The sequence below is a fragment of the Sitophilus oryzae genome, unplaced genomic scaffold (genome assembly GCF_002938485.1).
Source record: "Sitophilus oryzae breed Bouriz unplaced genomic scaffold, Soryzae_2.0 scaffold_1297_pilon_pilon, whole genome shotgun sequence".
Lineage (NCBI taxonomy): Eukaryota > Metazoa > Arthropoda > Insecta > Coleoptera > Curculionidae > Sitophilus > Sitophilus oryzae.
The window spans coordinates 12,642,680-12,661,221 of NW_022145945.1; the positions used below are offsets into that span (position 1 = coordinate 12,642,680).

Consider the following 18,542-nt stretch of genomic DNA (forward strand, 5'->3'; position numbering starts at 1 on the left):
TTATTTTTTCAGATAAAAAAAACGACATTTGGTATTTTAATATATGACATAAATTAGGATTGATTGACGTATTCAATTGTTTTTGGTCACTTTCTATTTCACCGGAAATGACTACAACTTTTAATTTTTAAATGGCACCCTCGGTATATTTTTACTTTATTCGATAGAAAATGACACTCTGAATAGAATGACATATCATATGTCAACTTTTGAAATTTTCGCTTTAAAAAAAATTGTATTTTAAATTACAATCTAGAGTGCCATGGCTGTGTTAAAAACACTAATTTTTAATCAATTTTTAATCAAGGACCCTTGGGAAAATAGATTTGATCGTCTAATATTTTTCGTGTCTTGCTCTGGCCAGTTAAAAGATACCCAAATCGTATTTTTAATCATATCTCAATTTTTTCAAATGGAACAAGGGTGACTCATTGGCATATTTGGAAAAAGCATTTTTTGCGAATAATTTGGTACCACACACTTGGTATTTTGAGTCAAATTGTCGTTATGAATGTTACAATTTCAAATGTGAATGCGAAAATGTCAAAAGTTGACATATGGTCTATTCAGAGTGTCATTTTCTATCGAATAGAGTAAAAAAATCCGAGAGTGTCATTTAAAAATTAAAAGTTGTAGTCATTTCCGGTGAAACAGGAAGTGACCAAAAACAATTAAATACGTCAATCAATCTTAATTTATGTCATATACTAACATACCAATGAAATTGTAATAGGACTGTAGAATGTAGTTATCAGAATAGGACCACAATTCTAAACAAGTCTAAACAGGTTACAGGCAGGGTTCGGAAGGAGTTAATTAAGACGTAATTTACCTGATTAACTACGTGTAGTTTTTCTTCAAAAACTACGTCTTTTCCCGTTCATTAACTACATGAAAACTACGTTAATAAACTATATATTGATATTTTGAACAATTTTCCTTTGTATGAGGTGTAATAGAGATAATATGATGTAAATAATATATTTAAAGCCATATTTCTTCTGTTTTCTTAAATACATTATGTATTTTTAAAGCTTCAACTTATTATAACCAGGGTTCGGAAAACTACATATTACTTTTAAAAACTACTAAACTACATTACATGTTGTTAATGTAGTTTATGTAGTTTATGTAGAGGGTGTAGTTTATGTAACCTATGTATGTAACTTTCAAATATCAAAGGTTTGAGGTGAGGTTATAATAAGTTGAAGCTTTAAAAACACATAATGTATTTAAGAAAACAGAAGAAATATGGCTTCAAATATAATATTTACATCATATTATCTCTATTACACCTCATACAAAGGAAAATTATTTATAATATCAATACATACTTTATTAACGTAGTTTTCATGTAGTTAATGAACGGGAAAAGACGTAGTTTTAGAAGAAAAACTACACGTAGTTAATCAGGTAAATTACGTCTTAATTAACTACTTCCGAACCCTGATTATAACCTCACCTCAAACCTTTGATATTTGAAAGTTACATACATAGGTTACATAAACTACACCCTCTACATAAACTACATTAAATACATGTAATGTAGTTTATGTAGTTTTTAAAAGTAACATGTAGTTTTCCGAACCCTGGTTACAGGTCGGAATAGGCCGATGGTAATCTCAAAAAAAACGTTAGATGTAATTTGAACGTAAATTTTCTGTGAGATAAAATCAGAGAAAAATCTCTAAATTAACTAACCTCAGAATACAAATCCGTAGCTTCGGGGAACTTCTCCATAACGATGTGACAAAGATGATGAAGCAACGAATGTTTGTGAACGGTATCTTTCACCTCAGGTACTTTGGTAAGGTACTCTATCTGGAACCCTTTCACCTCGTTGCCGTTCAAGAAATTTCCGACGGAGAGCAGAGTGCTGAGTATCGCCCTGAAGGTCTTGTTAATCTTAAGAACCTCGAAGCCCTGCTTCAGGTCCATCAAAGGTTCGGCTATTTCCCGTTCGGAGTTTTCGAAGTCCAACTTGAACGCCCACAATTTCAATCTGGCAGGTAGTTCTGAGATCGATGCCAATGTTAGTAGAAATTGTTCGGCGCTTCCTAGAGGCAGGTCGGGGTTTGCTGGAAATTCACAAATTAAACAGATTAGAAAGTAAAATATCAAAATGAATCATAATGTTTATTCATAAATACTGTATACCGTTTTTTTTATGGTGCATCTGAACACCAATTTATTGCCAAAGAATTTTAACTAAAGTGTTAAACTTACCAGCTTGGGCTTCTTGTATCTTTGTTCTCTCTTCTTCCGTTGGTAGCATCGTTAGTAACTTCTCTATGCCTTCCCTGTTCATAATGGTAGCGTCCATTTTCAAAATGGCCGTTTTAATTGATCTGGGAGGAGGCAACTTCGTCATTCCGATATTGATCGCGTTCGATCTCTTGGGATCCAACACGATGATTTCTTTGTTCTTGTTCAACTCTTGCTGTTTCTATATCAAGCAAAAGTCGAATGTAATATAAGTAAATTCGTTTAGTATATTACATTAAACGTATTGTAAACATGAGGGGTTAGTTGAAAAACGTCACAGGATATTGAATAATATACATACTATACAATATCATTCAATGAAGTACAGAGCGATGAACAATGCCTGGAATAGGTGGCAATACTGTGTTAGAGGTCTTTTGTATTAGTGATTGGTACTGATCAATCCAAAATTTTTAGCAAATTATGTCAATTCAAAAACGTGATTTTTTTGCCGTTTTTTCTTTATTTTCTTATAGATTTACTAGTTTTGACATTGTTATTTGTGAAATTGACATCTTTTTCAATGTAAAAATTTCTTGTCTTTCAATAATACTATATTGTTCAACATAAAAAAGGAATATTTATATATAGAGGTGGAAATTCTAGTTCTATGTGAGGAACTAGTTTCTTAGTTCAAGTTCATCCAGAGGAAATAGTTCCTTGAATTAGTTCCCGACTAACATTGACATCACTGTTGCTTGCTCATGGGTTTCGTTATAAGTCAGAACTATTCATAGCATGATCTGTATAATTTTTATAATGTCCGAAATATTACGAGACGTGTAATTGCTTATATGAAAAACGGATAGGTAAGTTTTATTGCAGATAAGAACAAAAAATTAAAAAGAAACTCAGATCAGAGTTTAAAAAACTATAGCACAAATCAATTGGAGCAAATAATAAAATACTTAATACTGACACATGTAGGTGAAGCTAAATGACAAATAAAAGGTAAGGTTTTCTATTAATTAAAATTACATTTTTCGTCACTTCAAGCTCTTTATTTTTGTCTAAAAAGTCAGAATATCTACTTCGCTTTATAAGATATTTCTTAATTTGAGGAACCAAAAGTAAAATATTTCAATAGGCAAAGCCGGATCCGTCGTCATCACCTTGTATTATATCTCGAAACTGCAGACCGAATAAATTCCCGTGAACTAGTCTTTTAATTAGTTTCTCGATTCTTTCGGTCCGGGACCGATAACATACGGCTGGCTCTCCCCATTCCCGCCTAACATCGGTCTACTTTCGCGCTGGGCGATCCATCCATGAACTAGTCTTTTATACAGGGTGCTACAAATTCGAGGTACGAGCATTGGTATCGAACATATTTAACATAGGTGTAACATAGGTTCACCAAAATGCCATCAAAAAAGTTTTAAAAATTTTAAAGGTTGCTGAGTTTTTTTGAAAATCAATTTTATTTTTTCCTGTCGTTACTATTTAGAAAATCAAAAAACTAATTACACATTCTCGTAGCCACTTTATTAGGGCTATCTGATAGTATTTTTATATTTTCAAATTAGCTCATTATTTTTGAGATACAGTGGCCAACTTTATTTTTTTAAATACGGACCTGCATTTTTTATTTCAGATTTTGAAAGAATTGGGTCTCCTGAGTACAATGATATGCCACACTTAATATTTTTTTGTTTTGACATTTGAACACAATTTATTTAAACTAATTTCAAGTCCGGCTCTGTTTTTTTTTTAAATATTTAATCTATCCATTGTTAAAATATTGATAAGCTTTCAAGCTTAAGAATGACGTGGGGTGAAACATTGAATACGGAGAATCAAATGCAATAAAATAATGTAAAATAATTAATATCAAAATAATATAATATAAACAATAAAATCATATTTCCAGAAGATCGATTGGAAATGGGGCTATCACCAAGGGGCTACATTATTTGACGTCATTTGTAAAAGTGAAATCAATTTATCTCAACATTTACAATAAAGAGTACAAAATGCGTTCAGAAGTATAAGAAGAAAGTTCAAAGAGCTATAAATAAAATTCAGCGAAAAATAAATTTGTGCAATAGGGAGGGTGGTAACCCTTTCGAACATGTAGAACATTAGAAACTAGTTCGTAAAAGTTGATTTATTTATAATAACTACGATTAATATTACCTATGCATATTATTAGATCGCACACTGAGATTTCAAATTCACAATAAAAAAAGTTAAAAATAATTTCTTTAAATTTCTGACCTGGATATTATTTATTTGAATCTTCCAATTGGATCGATTTTCCTTATTCAATGTTAATTGCGCTGATCAATATTGTTGCCATGAATATAATCAGATTAAATAATTTAAGAAACCAGAGGCGGACTTTATTAAGTTCAATAAGTTAGGTAAAATTATTAAATTATTTTAAATAATATTTAAATAGTTTTGTTGCTGTCAAAGTATCCAAAACAAAAAAAAGCATAATTTATGGCATATCATAGTATTCAGGAGACCGCCCAAGTAGCATCTATCTGACTTCGAACTAAATCTGACCTGAAGCGACGTCAGTCTTTGTGCAAATTTAGGTCGGGTGCTGGTGATACGACCGGTGACGTCGCTTTCCTATTAAAAGCGACGTCGTTGGATCCGAGTCGGTAAATCCAACGATCTGTCGACGTACAAAATAACAACGTACCATTTTTATTAATTTCCCAACGTCGTTCCCACGTTGGCTTGCACGACGTACATATACTTGAACTAGCCCGACGTCTACCCGTTGTCCGAATAGGACACGTCTCACTGATAATCCCTAAAGTAACGTCCAATTATATTTTGTTGTATTTTATGTTCATATTTATAACCTAATTTACGTATCTCTATTTACGTCTGTAAATACAACCCATTAAGTAGCATTGGCGACCTAATGAACATCATGAACATAACCTAATAAAAAGTTTTTGTAAATAAACTTATGCCTAAAAAACACTAAAAAGGCACTTAGACATTCATCTACATTTTACAGAAAGAGGTCGAGGCTTTTGCAAAATAATAATAGTAGTAGTGATGTCTTGCCTCCACCCATAAATGCTTTTTATCCGGAAGAGATGCTGCATTACACTGATGCATCTTAATTTCATTTTTTAGCTTAGGAAACCAGCAGACCCCATCCCCCTCCCACATGTGAGGTTAGGCTTAAAAAAGTGGCTGTCCATTTTTTTTAAAGAGAAAACAAAAACTAAAATATTGTTGCACAAATCCACAAATCACTGATACGCAAAGTGAGGTTACGTGGCGTACGTTGGAATTATATACGTCATAATACGATTGCCGGTCGTCCGGTTTGATGACTTCGGTCGTGTGAGACGACTAATGTTGGAGACCCGGTTGGAATTGGTATATTAGTAGTTCATATTAAGTCGGACACAGAAATCCGCCATTCTTAACAAGTATCCGATTGTCAGCCATTTTAAAATCGTTTTTTGTTTTTAAAATTTATATTCACATTTCGATTTCTAGTAGAATAATATTGATAAGGTTGAGTTTGGGGGAACCACAGTACAGTTTATGATTAAACCAGCTAGAAAATTAAAAAAAAATATTTTGCGAGTTACTTTTTATAGATATTTTTATTTCATAAATCTACCTAATTTTGAAGGCGCTCGTTGTTTTCCGGATTATTTTAATCAGATATATCAAAAAAAGTGACTTCCGTTGACAAAACTGATGTCTGGATTAATGATTCAGAATTATTATAATATGAAATTAGATAGGCACTTATAGTTATATTCGAGGAGTGATTATGAATCCATTTGTAATTAGGTAGTTTGGTTAGGTTTTTATGTATTCTTGGTAGCGAATATGAAACCAAACGTAACGTAAGTGCTTAGCGACGAATTTTAAGTGACTAAAATCCAACGTAATGTGACGTTGGTAATTGGTAGAATTACATTCCTTATTAGGTCAGATACCGACGTCGAGGCGACCCGAATCTGTATTCCCCATTTAGGTTCCAATAAGGGTCGTCAGGCGGTCCAACCGACGTTGGTACCCTACGTCGGGTTTATTGAACGCGACGTAGACCCGACGTTAGACAACGTCCAAATGCTACTTGGGCGAGTTCTTTCAAAACCTGAAATAAAAAACGCAGGTCCGTATTTAAAAAAATAAAGTTGGCCTGTGTATCTCACAAATTATCAGCTAATTTGAAAATCTAAAAATACTGTCAGATAGCCCCAATAAAGTGGCTATGAGAATGTGCAATTAGTTTTTTTGATTTTCGAAAAAGTAACTACAGGAAAAAATAAAACTGATTTTCAAAAAAATCAGTTTTTCCAAAAAACTCAGCAATCCTTGAAATTTTTAAAACTTTTTTGATGGCATCTTGGTGAACATGCCAATATGCAACTTTGCCCTAATTTAACCAGTTCGTATTTATTACGGTTACCGAGATACCAATGCTCGTACCTCGAATTTGTAGCACCCTGTATAGTTCCTCTCTGTCCAGGACCGATAACATACTATCTCGGTCATAGTCTCGGTCCTCGGAATAGATCCTTAAGAACTAGTCTTTTAAGAAACCGAGAACTAGTTCCTTTCGTTCCGGGGTCGGAATAGTTCATTGGAACTAGTTCGTTCACGAACTACACACCTCTACTTACATAATCACGGGTTATTTTCATCCTGGCGTTCAAAACAAAGTTAGAAATTGAACATAATCGGTGAAGTAACTTTTAATCAATACGAAATCGTAATTTTGAGCACCGTTTTATTATAATCGGTAATTGGTTCTTTACTACTAAATCCAAATGTATTTTATTGTATATTGATACCTTCTAACACACGTATTGCTAACCTGAACATTAAACATAGGAAATATCTAAACATAAATTTTAAATATGAGGAATAAAAATTTCCTATGTTATTATTAGAATAAAACTTGCAAGGATTTGAAAAAAATCATTTTTGGCTGACTTTATTGATGATACTGTATATGACTTTTGTCTATCTAAATGAAAAAAGTACATGCAAACTTCAAAGTACCATGCTGTATAGTCTAAGAACTAGAATAGGAGTAGAACAGTCTGTTTTATCACAATATAGTGGGTTGTGGTCTACATTTTACCAAAAAAAAAGTATCCAGGCTATCAAGGGCTACAGAGGAGAAAGGGCGACAGATAACAATCCAAAAAGAGAGAAGAGACATTGACATATACTACCACCGAAAAAAATGAATTAACTCACCTCCTGCGGTCACCAAGTCAGGTGTTCCCCAGGATCAGCAGAAGAAAAAAAAAAGAGAAAAACCACATTATTTTCAGAAGTAAAAAGCAGTATAGAAATGCTTAAATCTAAAAATAATCCCATAACCCATTTAAAAAAATTGTGTTAAAATATTAATATGAATTGTGAACCTTACTGTTTTATAATAAATCAAATTATATACTATGATAATTTTATTTTAGTGTAAAATGAAAGATATAAAAATTGCAGTAACAAAATTCTTTACCTTAGAAATTAAATCTTTGGCCCGTGATTCGAACAGGTGTTCCAGTTTTTGAGTATCTACCGTCACTGCACTTAGTTCATCCCAAATGTAGCCAGTTTTCAGTTTGGAATGACTGATGGGGTCGTCCCGTACTTCTTTCCAGAACAGCTTCACCGTCTTCTTGTTTTTCTTTACCTATACATAATATAAAATTACTTTTATTATACTTACTTACTATAATATACAGAGTTGTAAATGAATAAGTGCGAAAAAATAGGTGATATAACTGATTTGCTTGTTAAAATATAAGGGAGGACTTTTGATTAAAAAAAATTGACACGACTTTTCGAAGTTATAGGATGAGTATACAGGGTGAAACTTAAGTGTAAATATTTAGATGTAGCAAGTGTCTTTATGTTAAAATCCAAAATTTAAAAATATCAACGGTTCTCCATAAACGTCTAACCTACCATCGCCATAAATCACCCTGTATGATCAATGATTTCAACCAAAAACTACTTACTGGTATTCTAGTATCGCCATTCTTCGAACTGTTACTTTTTGGAGCAAACAAGGGTGCGTTTGGGACGGGAGGCGCGAACAAAGGAGCTGAGGGAACCGGAGGTGGTACCCCGGGCATTCTACCGCCCATAGGCGGAGGGGGAGGCGGCGGTATCCCGTTCAGTGGCGTAGCCGGTGCCAACACGTCGGTCTCGTCGTCGCTCACTAGATCGGTGAAGTCCATGTCGCAGAGGTTCAGCGGCCTGTTGAGGTTGGCCACTAGTTCCTCCCATCGCAGTTCGTTTTCGGATTTTTTCGGTTCGATTTTCAAAATGTTCTCGCTGGTTGGGTTTTTAAGGACGTCGGCTTTGGATTTGGACTTGGCCAGGCCTTCTTTCGCTTTGGAGATCAGGCCGCTCATGTCGCCTAGTCGGTTCACTTTCATCTCTTCGGTGGGGCTTTGGACTATGGATTGGTTTGCTAGTTTTTGGGTAATATCTAAAAAAGACACACACAAAAATAATAAGAAAAAACACAAATTCAGAATTCAGCAAGTCTGTTTAGCAAGCCATGGAATATTCTGACGGACGACGCGACGTCCGAAGAATAACAGAAAATACTATACCAGGCCGGCATTTCTGGCCTTGGGTGCCGATTTTCGTGTTTACGAAGAATACAATCAATAGACTCAGTAAAATAAGATGTACTCAATAAAGAAAGAAGAGCAAGTATTGTCCCAACCGTATGAAATCTAGCGTAGGATTAAGTAGTTCTGTAAATAAATACATTTTTGCTCTCTCTACTTATTAGATCGCCATATCGATTCACTCCTAGACATGTAAACACCGACCCAAGATTTCGCTTGCTAGTGGGGTATACGAGGGGTGTCTCATTCGGGTAAAAAATGTACACGTACTGCCAAAATATCCTTCCACTGCTAAGCGACTGCCAATGACAATGAAGAAGACTGCCTATGACTGCCATGTAATTATTAAAGGCGATTGCCATAAGACTGCCAATGACTGCCAGCGACTGCCAAGAAAATGTACATGTAATTCCAATAGTGAGACACCCCTCGGGGGTATATTAATAAATTAAAATAACACACCGTTGAAGTGTAACAATTTAAGTATTAGAAGTACAAAGGAGTAGTAAAGATTTACCAATTAGGCAAGAAAGGCAGCTGCCTAGGGCGGTAAGATGATGGGAGACGGTAATTTTTTTAACGAAAACAACTTTTGGAAACAATATATTCGAAAATATAAGATATTGCAACAATATTGTATTAATTTTGAATTGTTGAACTCAAAAATTAAATATTTTTAGCATTATTAGTGTAAGTGTACAGGGTGGGCCAAATTGGACGCGTTTAAAGGGAAACACCCTTTTCTACAGGAAATAGACGAAAACTAATACTGGTTTCCGGAGCTCAGTTTTTATTATAAACATGATGGTGAAAACCGCACATCGATATCTGTTACCGTTTTGGAGTTACGGTGTGTTTTTCAAAAATGTGCATTTTTAACAAATCGCTGTAACTTTTTTGCTATGGAAAATTTTGTATTTTTATGAAAACATTTTCAAAGCACCTTTTTACATAGAATTTAATGGTTTAAGTATAATTTTTTTAAAATTGATAATTTAATAATTATCAACAGAAAATTTGATTTTTTATATGGGACACTAGGAATATTTTATTTAGGACACTTTTATATAGGAAAGAATTTAAAATTACCTTTTCAAAAATATAACATACTTGATATTTTACGTGATTCCTCTTCGAGATATAGAGTTTTTAAAAATTCGCCCACTTTTTTTAGAACGGCGCCAGCTGTAATGCAAAAAAATTATAGCTGTGAGCAGCAACTAGAACTGAAATAATATATGCAATGAGAAATTCAGAATTTTGTAACAATTTAAACTATATTTGACAACATCAATACATTTAAACTATATCTAATAACAATAAAAATAAATAGCAAACCAAGAAATGGATTTTGCTACAGGCGTTCGACATGTTGAACGTCTTCTATATTATGGACAGACGGGGCCGTTTTTGAACATTTCTCGCGAAATTCATTAACTCAGTGGGAGTGAAAGATACCCTCACATAATCGCTAAGTAATTCTAATGCTTGTCTAGATTATACGGGCAATTTAAAATAAAAACTTTTATTCTTCCGCAAAGATAAAAATCCATAGACGCCAAGCCCGGCGGACGCGACGGCCAACGGTTGGGATCTTGGTTAACTATTCAATTATTCTCAAACTTGGCTGCAAAAATTTGCTGATTAGCTTCATCGTTCTGAAGCGGTGCCTCGTCTTGCTGGAAAAATATGTTTTCGAGTTCCAATAGGGACAGACCATCAATAAGGGGTCCAAAGCCTACTAATATAAAGTGGCTAACTTTCAAAAATTCTGTATTTCGAAGGGGCTATAACAAAATATCAAGTGTGCTATATTTTCGGAAAGGTAATTTTAAGTTCTTCTCAGTTAAATAAAAATATACAGGGTGTCCCTAATAAAAAATCAATTCAGTTGATAACTCTGAAATTATTATGTTTGGTTTGGTTTGGATATGACTTAAACCATTAAATTCTACGTAAAAAGGTGCTTTGGATTTGTTTTCATAAAAATACAAAATTCTCCCACCACTTTTTTGATATTACATGCTTCTCACCTTTAATGGTATTATCTTTCTTCAACTGCAAAAGAATATTCCTATCGTTCTCATTCGCTATGTCCGACTCCTGCAACCCCTCCTGACTCTGGATCATCGACATGATCCACGGCTGCTTCTCCTCCGAGTCCATCTTGTTCATCGCGTTCAGGTACGGCGTCATGTCCTTCCGGTTCGAGATCTTGTTGCCGTTGGACAGGCGCTGCTGCAGCGCGTTCGTATAGTTTCCTGCAAGCACGTTAATGTTGTTCTCCTCGTTGTTATTTTGCTGTTGATGCGCCTGCACACTCTTAAGCAAAGCGGCCGTTTCCTGCTGTTCGCGCATAAAGCTGCGCTGCCGCTCGGCCCTCTCGCGGCGCCGCTTCAAAGCGGGGGTGACGCCTGCGTCGTTAGCTGAGCAAAGAAAAGGGTAAGCTAAAGCGACACACCATAGAGAATGATAATAAAAACTTTTTATTATTTTCTGTATGCGACACACTAAAAACTTATAAGGTAAGCTAAAAACGATATGTGTGTTACTTGATGGAAATTAGATAACAATGATTAAAATACGAAGCGATTAACAATGATTGAAATAGATGATAATTCTGATTTTGCTCGTTTGGTTAGCAATAATACTGCCTTGTTGCCTTGGAAAAAAATAATGTAAAATATAATTTCAGTAAGCCAATGTGATGTAAACCCAAGGGATATCAGTTGCTAGCTAAATAGCATTTTTAGACACATTTTAGGTAATATTTCTAATAATTGTGTGTGTTTCTTGACACAAAATGGAAACGGTATGCCACAAATAGAATATATTGTCAAAACCTATATATTTTATATGGCTTTATTACATGAGTTTCCAGTGTGATGGCACTAGCCGTTTCCTGAAATGTTTCGAAGCGGAATCAAAACTTTTAGAGGAAATGTTTCAAATTTTCTGCAATTTGTGTCCAAGATTTCAGCAGTCACTGTTTCTAAATGTGAAGAAACAAAATACCAAACTAAAATAGTATTGTATATCTGTGTGTGGATTTCAAAATTATTTTTTTTGTCTTAAGATCTTTGTTTTTAGGTTTTCTCGCATAAAAAATGTCTTGCAAAAGCAAATTCATCGTTTAATTTAATAATGTAGTTTTATATTTTTAATGCCCCTTCTATATATCATTATTTGTTGCTACAAAATATTCTCTGTTTGAAATAAAGATTTTTACTTTTAAAAAGTAATGTAAGTAGAACGCGTTATTATGAGTTTAAAAGCTCAACAGCCGATAAAAACATATATTTCTAGTTAAAAACGCTATCACTAGCCAACATGGCGGAATTTTAATTCATTATTTTATAAAATTGACATGGAGTCGGCCACAAACAAGAGAGAAACTCGTGTTTCCAAAATGAATCCGACAATAAATAAAAACCTTGTTTCCAAAATGTTTCAATTTAACGCTATCTGTGTAGAAATTTCGAACTAGTCACCTGTCAACAACGCCAATCAAAACTCCTGATAAAAATAATTAAAACATTTTAATTTACTTATAACACAATTAAAACATAAAATTATGTATTCCATTGTGAAGAAAAATTTGGTCAAGTGCAAGTCGGACTCGCGCACAAAGGGTTCCGTACCATTCATTATATATATAATACAACATTAGACACTATATTATTATAAACGTTTTTTCCGATTTAGCTGAAATTTTGAATGCGCGAAAATTAAAAAAAAAAGATTAAAAAAAAGTCGCCTTGACTAGGATTCGAGCCTGCCTTACTACGGCTCCAACATCATAGTAGCGTGTAGCGTAAAGTCCTAACGCTTTAAACCACGCGGCCACCGAGGACTTGAAAGATTCTATGTAAAATTCTTACTTAGATAACCTAGATAATGTATTATAACTTACCTAGATAATGTTTAGTGAAAGTACTTTTTTATTTATAAACATTTATTTAATTCTGTTTTTAGTATTTGTTCTTATAGCGGCAACATAGATACATTATCTGTAAAAATTTCAACTATCAGCTAGACAGTTGAAACTTTTATGAACCGTTAAAGCTATAACGGTTCATAAGATAGAGTTTTGTGACAGACGGACGGACAGCGAAGTCTTAGTAATAGGGTTCCCGTTTTACCCTTTGGGTACGGAACCGTAAAAACGTATGCTGCATTTTTCTTCGGTCTCTTGTTAGGTATGGGTAATGACTGTTATTACATTTATTCCTAAAACATCTCATTTCAAATCATCGATCGACGAGACGGATAGAAAAAGAGTATACAGAAGAGAGCGTGGGTAGTCTATAGTTTTATGGGCAGCCCTTGAAGATAGTTTCAGAATCAGATAGTTGCAGTCATATAGCAAGTCTTAAAATTAGTCCTGAAGACAATCTTAAAAAAAGTCAGCGATGTTCAGATTATTGCAAGTACTCAGCTTCTGTACACACAAACCTTGGAAATTTCCCAACTGTGTTCATAAATTAATTTATTCTATATTTTATTATTCTACTACGATAATTAATAAAAATAAATTTTCCGTCAACTGGACTGGATCAACAAAGGATTAAAAATAGATGGGGAATATCTTAACCATCTAAGATTGGCTGATGACATAGTGCTAATTGTCAATAGTCCTGAAGAACTACAAGCACAAATTAACGAACTAAATACAGCCAGCAATAAAGTAGGTCTCAAAATGAATTTAGCAAAAACTAAAGTAATGTACAACGAACTAGTGGAAAGAAAAGACATTCTAATAAATAACACAACACTGGAAATAGTAGAAGAATATATTTGGGACAACTGATACACAGCTGGGATCCCTACTACTAGAAATCAACAGAAGATTTAAGTTAGCATGCTTATGGAAGAAACTCAATCATATTCAAGTCTAGAATGCCACGCTTTATCTAAAGAAGAAAACATTCGAACAATGTGTACTACCAGTCATGACCTAAGCATGCGAGACCTAGACACTTAAAACGTTCGTCATAAGGAAACTGCAGGTCGCACAACGCCCAGTGGAACGAAATATGCTGAGAATAACGAAGAGAGACCGTAAAAGAATAGAGTGGTTACGACAAAAGATCCAGATAATAGATGTCATCCACAGAGTCAAATCCCTCAAATGGCAATGGGCAGGACACCTGGCAAGAAGGACGGACAACAACAATGCAAGCATGGTACCCACGAAGAATTAAGAGACCTAGAAGAAGACCAAACTGAGATGGGACCATGATATTAGGAATTTAGTAGGGACAACTTGGACCCGCATAGCCAACAATAATAGACAACAATGGGTCCAACTATAAAGAGAGTATGTGAGGGAGGCTATACCATGATTGGAAATGGTTTAATAAGTTGAAAATGATGATGATGATAATTAATAAAAACACATTTCTTAAAAATAATGTTTAACCTGAACGTCTCTAGTCGCAACCATATATAATCCAAGGTCGCGACAGTATTGCCAACTATTTAAATCATTATTATTCGCTTTGTATAAAACAATTATATTTATTATAATGATATGGGCAATTTAGTAGTTAATAATAAAAGTATCTTACCTTTGTTACTATCTTTATAGCTTCCGTTCCATTGCGATGAGTTCAAGCCGGAGTTGGAGCTAGACGATTCGTCGAAGTCTTCTGGCAAGATGTGGTTATTGTTTCTAGGAATGAGGCCACCGTATAGAGGAGCAGTGCCAGTCGAATGTCTTCTGCTTTTTCGTCTTTCCGAATTATCGGTCATAGATTTCCTTGACCGTAAAGTTTTTCTGATGTTTTCATCTGAGAAAAGTAACAAAAAGTTCAACAGTAGAATAATAACCTTACCTTTTATAATGACGTAATCATCATTGTAATATATGTAGATGGTACAAAATGGAAATAAATGTTCAGTATATACTTAGTGTATCATTTATCAATATAAGTTAAGTTACCTAAGTGTCTAATAGGAGTACATCCACCTTTCTCTTCACCATCCTCAAACTGTAACACAGCCTCGTATATTTGGAATTGTTGCAACAAGTCCAAATCAGTGCCAGGTTTCGACATGTATCTTTGGATAATAGACTCGATACCCTGTTCTTCCAGAGCATCCACTTGATCGTAGTACGTATCTTGGTCAGGCACAGCATTCAAAATCTTTATAAAAATAAATGTAATTAATATATTTGCAATGCCATAAAGAGCAGTGTGAATAATACCTTATTTATTAAAGTGGTGGCATAGATTAGTAACTCTGTATCGGCAGAATCAAAATCCTTAAGAAGTTTCATGATGTTGTGGTAGGGAAATAATCCTTGAGTATAATCCACCGTATGAATGGCTTTCACAAGAAGCATACAGTTCGAATCTGTATATTCAACGAAAACTAGCAGTAACTTCAATGCGGTTTTCACTACTAGGCGAAATTTGGATGATATCAAACTGTACAGCCACTGAATCGTTTGGTTATGTTCCATGACACCTAAAAAAATAAAAGAACATTAATAAAAAATTAAACAAAATTCGTCAAGTGCGAGTCGGACTCGCGTACGTAGGGTTCCGTACCATTCATTATCTATACAACATTAGACACAATATTATTATAAACTTTTTTTCCGATTTAGATGAAATTTTGAATGCGCGTATAAGTAACGCATTACTAAAAATTGTATTAATCAATAATAAATATGTAAAAATTAAAAAAAACGATTAAAAAAAGTCGCCTTGACTAGAATTCGAACCTGTCTTACTACGGCTCCAACGTCATAGCAGCGTAAAGTCCTAACCATAGACTTAAAATAAAATATAGACTGAGCATCTCATTCATAAATAGCTGGAACATGCGGTCAGACACTGTCTTGTTATTGTTGTGTTATTGTTTTAGGTTATAACGAGTGCGACACGAGCGATAGATAGGTTGTCTCTGTCGTAACGGTCGTTCCCTGACGACTCTGCCGAGAAACACAACACTGTCTTTCGTTTCTCAAGTACACTTGAACTCTCGTATCATAGCCGGGTAATTTTTTTTTTATTCTAATGAAGCTATAATTAAATTAAAAATATATCGTATTTAAACTTTTTTATATTTTATTAAGATTTAGGACAGGTTTTTAAATAAAAGTTTAGAAAAAACAATTTAGAGTCCAAAAAGGATAAAAATAATAAAATACACGTTATAGAAGAAATTTTATAATCGAAATTAGGTAATTTTTGAAATTAATAATAAATTATTAATTTTAGTCAAACATTTACAACCCCTAATATTAATCAAAACAAGATCTATTCCACAGATATAATAGAATCGGCGACAGGGAGAGAAAAAAAAATATGATTGTTGTAATTTTTTTTCTGGTTAAGTAATGTCTTATTATGTAAATTAGAGAAAACATAATATCTGTTCCATTAAAGCAAGGAAGGTGATAGGAAGTGGATAAAATAAAAACTACATTTATTTAACTCGGTACTGTCTTTATTATACCGGGTGCGTCTCAAAAGTGGCTCATCCCCATAATTTTTATATTTTCAAATAAAAAAACAAGATTTAGTATGTTAGTATATGAAATAAATTAGGATTGATTGGCGCATTCAATTGTTTTTGGTCACTTCCTGTTTCACCGGAAATGACTATAACTTTTAATTTTTAAACGGCACCCTCGGTATATTTCTACTTTATTCGATAGAAAATGACACTCTGAATAGAATGACATACCATATGTCAACTTTTGACATTTTCGCATATGGTTTAATTGTAATTGTAACACGCGGTTCATAACGACAATTTGACTCGAAATACCAAGTGTGTGGTATCAATATATTCATAAAAAAATGCTTTTTCCAAATATGCTAATGAGTCATCCTTGTTCCATTTGAAAAAATTGACATATGTATGATTAAAAATACGATTTGTACATCTTTTAACCGGCCTAGATAAGACACGAAACCTATTAGACAATCAAAACTATTTTTCCAAGGCTCCTTGATTAAAACTTAGTGGATTGAAAAAAACTGGATTGAAATTTAAAATAGGATATGTTTTTAAGCGACAATGTCAAAAGTTGACATATGATATGTCATTCTATTCAGAGTGTCATTTTTTATCGAATAAAGTAGCAATATACCGAGGGTGCCTTTAAAAATCAAAAGATGTAATCATTTCGGTGAAACAGGAAGAGACCAAAAACAATTGAATACATCAATAAATCTAATTTATGTCATATACCTACTAACATACAAATCTGTTTTTTATCTGAAAAAAATAAAAAAAGTTATAGGGGTGAGCCACTTTTGAGACACCCGGTATATTAAAAAATATTGTTTCATAATGTAATATCATTTTAAAATTCTTGTATGTTATTTTAGATTCTGAAGATAATTTTAGAATAAACCGGAATATATTTAAAAAAAAAACATTATTAATTATTAACAGGGTTATAATTATGATTTTGTTACAATGTAAGTAAGTAAATAATGTAATGTAAGAGAAAAAAATCAGATTTTACATTTTACTAAGTAATGTATCTAAATAAGCGCCTTTCTACAACAACGCCACTGACTCCTAATGGGTAAATTGAGAGTTGCCTACCGGTCGAAAGTCGTTTCAAGACATTAAATGGATTATTTAAGTCAAATTTCTTGCAAATTTGGCACTGGCGAACCATATTTTATAGTTCTTGAACAGAAAAAGTCAATAAAATAAACACTTAAGGACTACAAGCTAAGAAAATGCGTTAATACAGCCGGGGAGATAGCGGCAACAAAGCTTTACCGCACACGTGCGACACGTACTACAAGGCAATAAATGAATGAATAGGCTCCCTCGCGTCTAATCGGTGTTGTCATATTGTAAAGAACTTATCCTTATTAAACAGTATCCGACTTATAATTTAGTAGTATAAGGACTATTTAATACATCTATGAAATATTAAAACCTACTTTATTAAACAGTAGTATTAATATCTCAATATATTATGTGTATAACAAGAAAAAAAATATTGATAATATTAAAGACGTGACAACATAGGCTGGATGAGGAAGGCTCGGTCGACTGTACCTAGAAGTAAACATGTGTACAAAAAAGGTTGTTTGTCCGCGTTGAGATGTAAATAGTGTAGTCTATATTTTATTTTAAGTCTATGGTCCTAACGCTTGAACCACGCGGCCAGCGAGGACTTGAAAGATTCTGTGTAAAATTCTTACTTAAAAAGATAATGTTTAGTGACAGTATTTTTTATTTATAAACATTTATTTAATTCTGTTTTTAGTATTTGTTCTTATAGCGGCAACATAGATACATTATCTGTAAAAATTTCAACTGTCCAGCTATAACGGTTCATAAGATAGACCTTTGTGACAGACGGACGGACGGACAGCGAAGTCTTAGTAATAGGGTTCCCGTTTTTACCCTTTGGGTACGGAACCCTAAAAAAAACAAAATAAAATTCAAATAAATTAGAGAATAAATGAATGTTTCATTATTTAAAAACATAAGTTTTATCCAAATGAAATTAAGAAATAAAACATTTTATAGATCATACCAAATAATAAACTTTTAATCACGTGATTAAGCTTGACCAGTATGAAAAATAATTTGCTTTTAAATGCTGTAAATGATGACAAAATACGTCCTGTAAAAAAAATACCGGACTTATTAGTGTAAAATCTTATTTTCCAGACTGAAATCAAGTATGTAAAGGTA

The 18,542-nt window shown here is 33.4% G+C and overlaps 1 protein-coding gene across 2 annotated transcripts in view; it reads right to left on the reverse strand.

Annotated features, from left to right (window-relative positions):
- Positions 1 to 1,671: 1,671 nt before the first annotated feature.
- LOC115874811 overlaps positions 1,672 to 18,542 on the reverse strand; it is a 357,918-nt gene continuing 341,047 nt past the window's right edge. Inside the window, exons 9-16 of one of the 2 annotated variants that reach the window (XM_030890110.1) lie at positions 15,067 to 15,329; positions 14,800 to 15,004; positions 14,426 to 14,647; positions 10,889 to 11,116; positions 8,232 to 8,707; positions 7,729 to 7,903; positions 2,227 to 2,448; positions 1,672 to 2,078 (exon numbers count right to left, since the gene is read on the reverse strand). In XM_030890110.1, the coding sequence (XP_030745970.1) occupies positions 1,693 to 2,078; positions 2,227 to 2,448; positions 7,729 to 7,903; positions 8,232 to 8,707; positions 10,889 to 11,116; positions 14,426 to 14,647; positions 14,800 to 15,004; positions 15,067 to 15,329 (2,177 nt within the window). In that variant the 3' untranslated portion in view covers positions 1,672 to 1,692. Of the gene's footprint in view, positions 2,079 to 2,226; positions 2,449 to 7,728; positions 7,904 to 8,231; positions 8,708 to 10,888; positions 11,282 to 14,425; positions 14,648 to 14,799; positions 15,005 to 15,066; positions 15,330 to 18,542 lie in introns of both variants that reach the window. The other variant, XM_030890109.1, reaches the window with a different exon arrangement.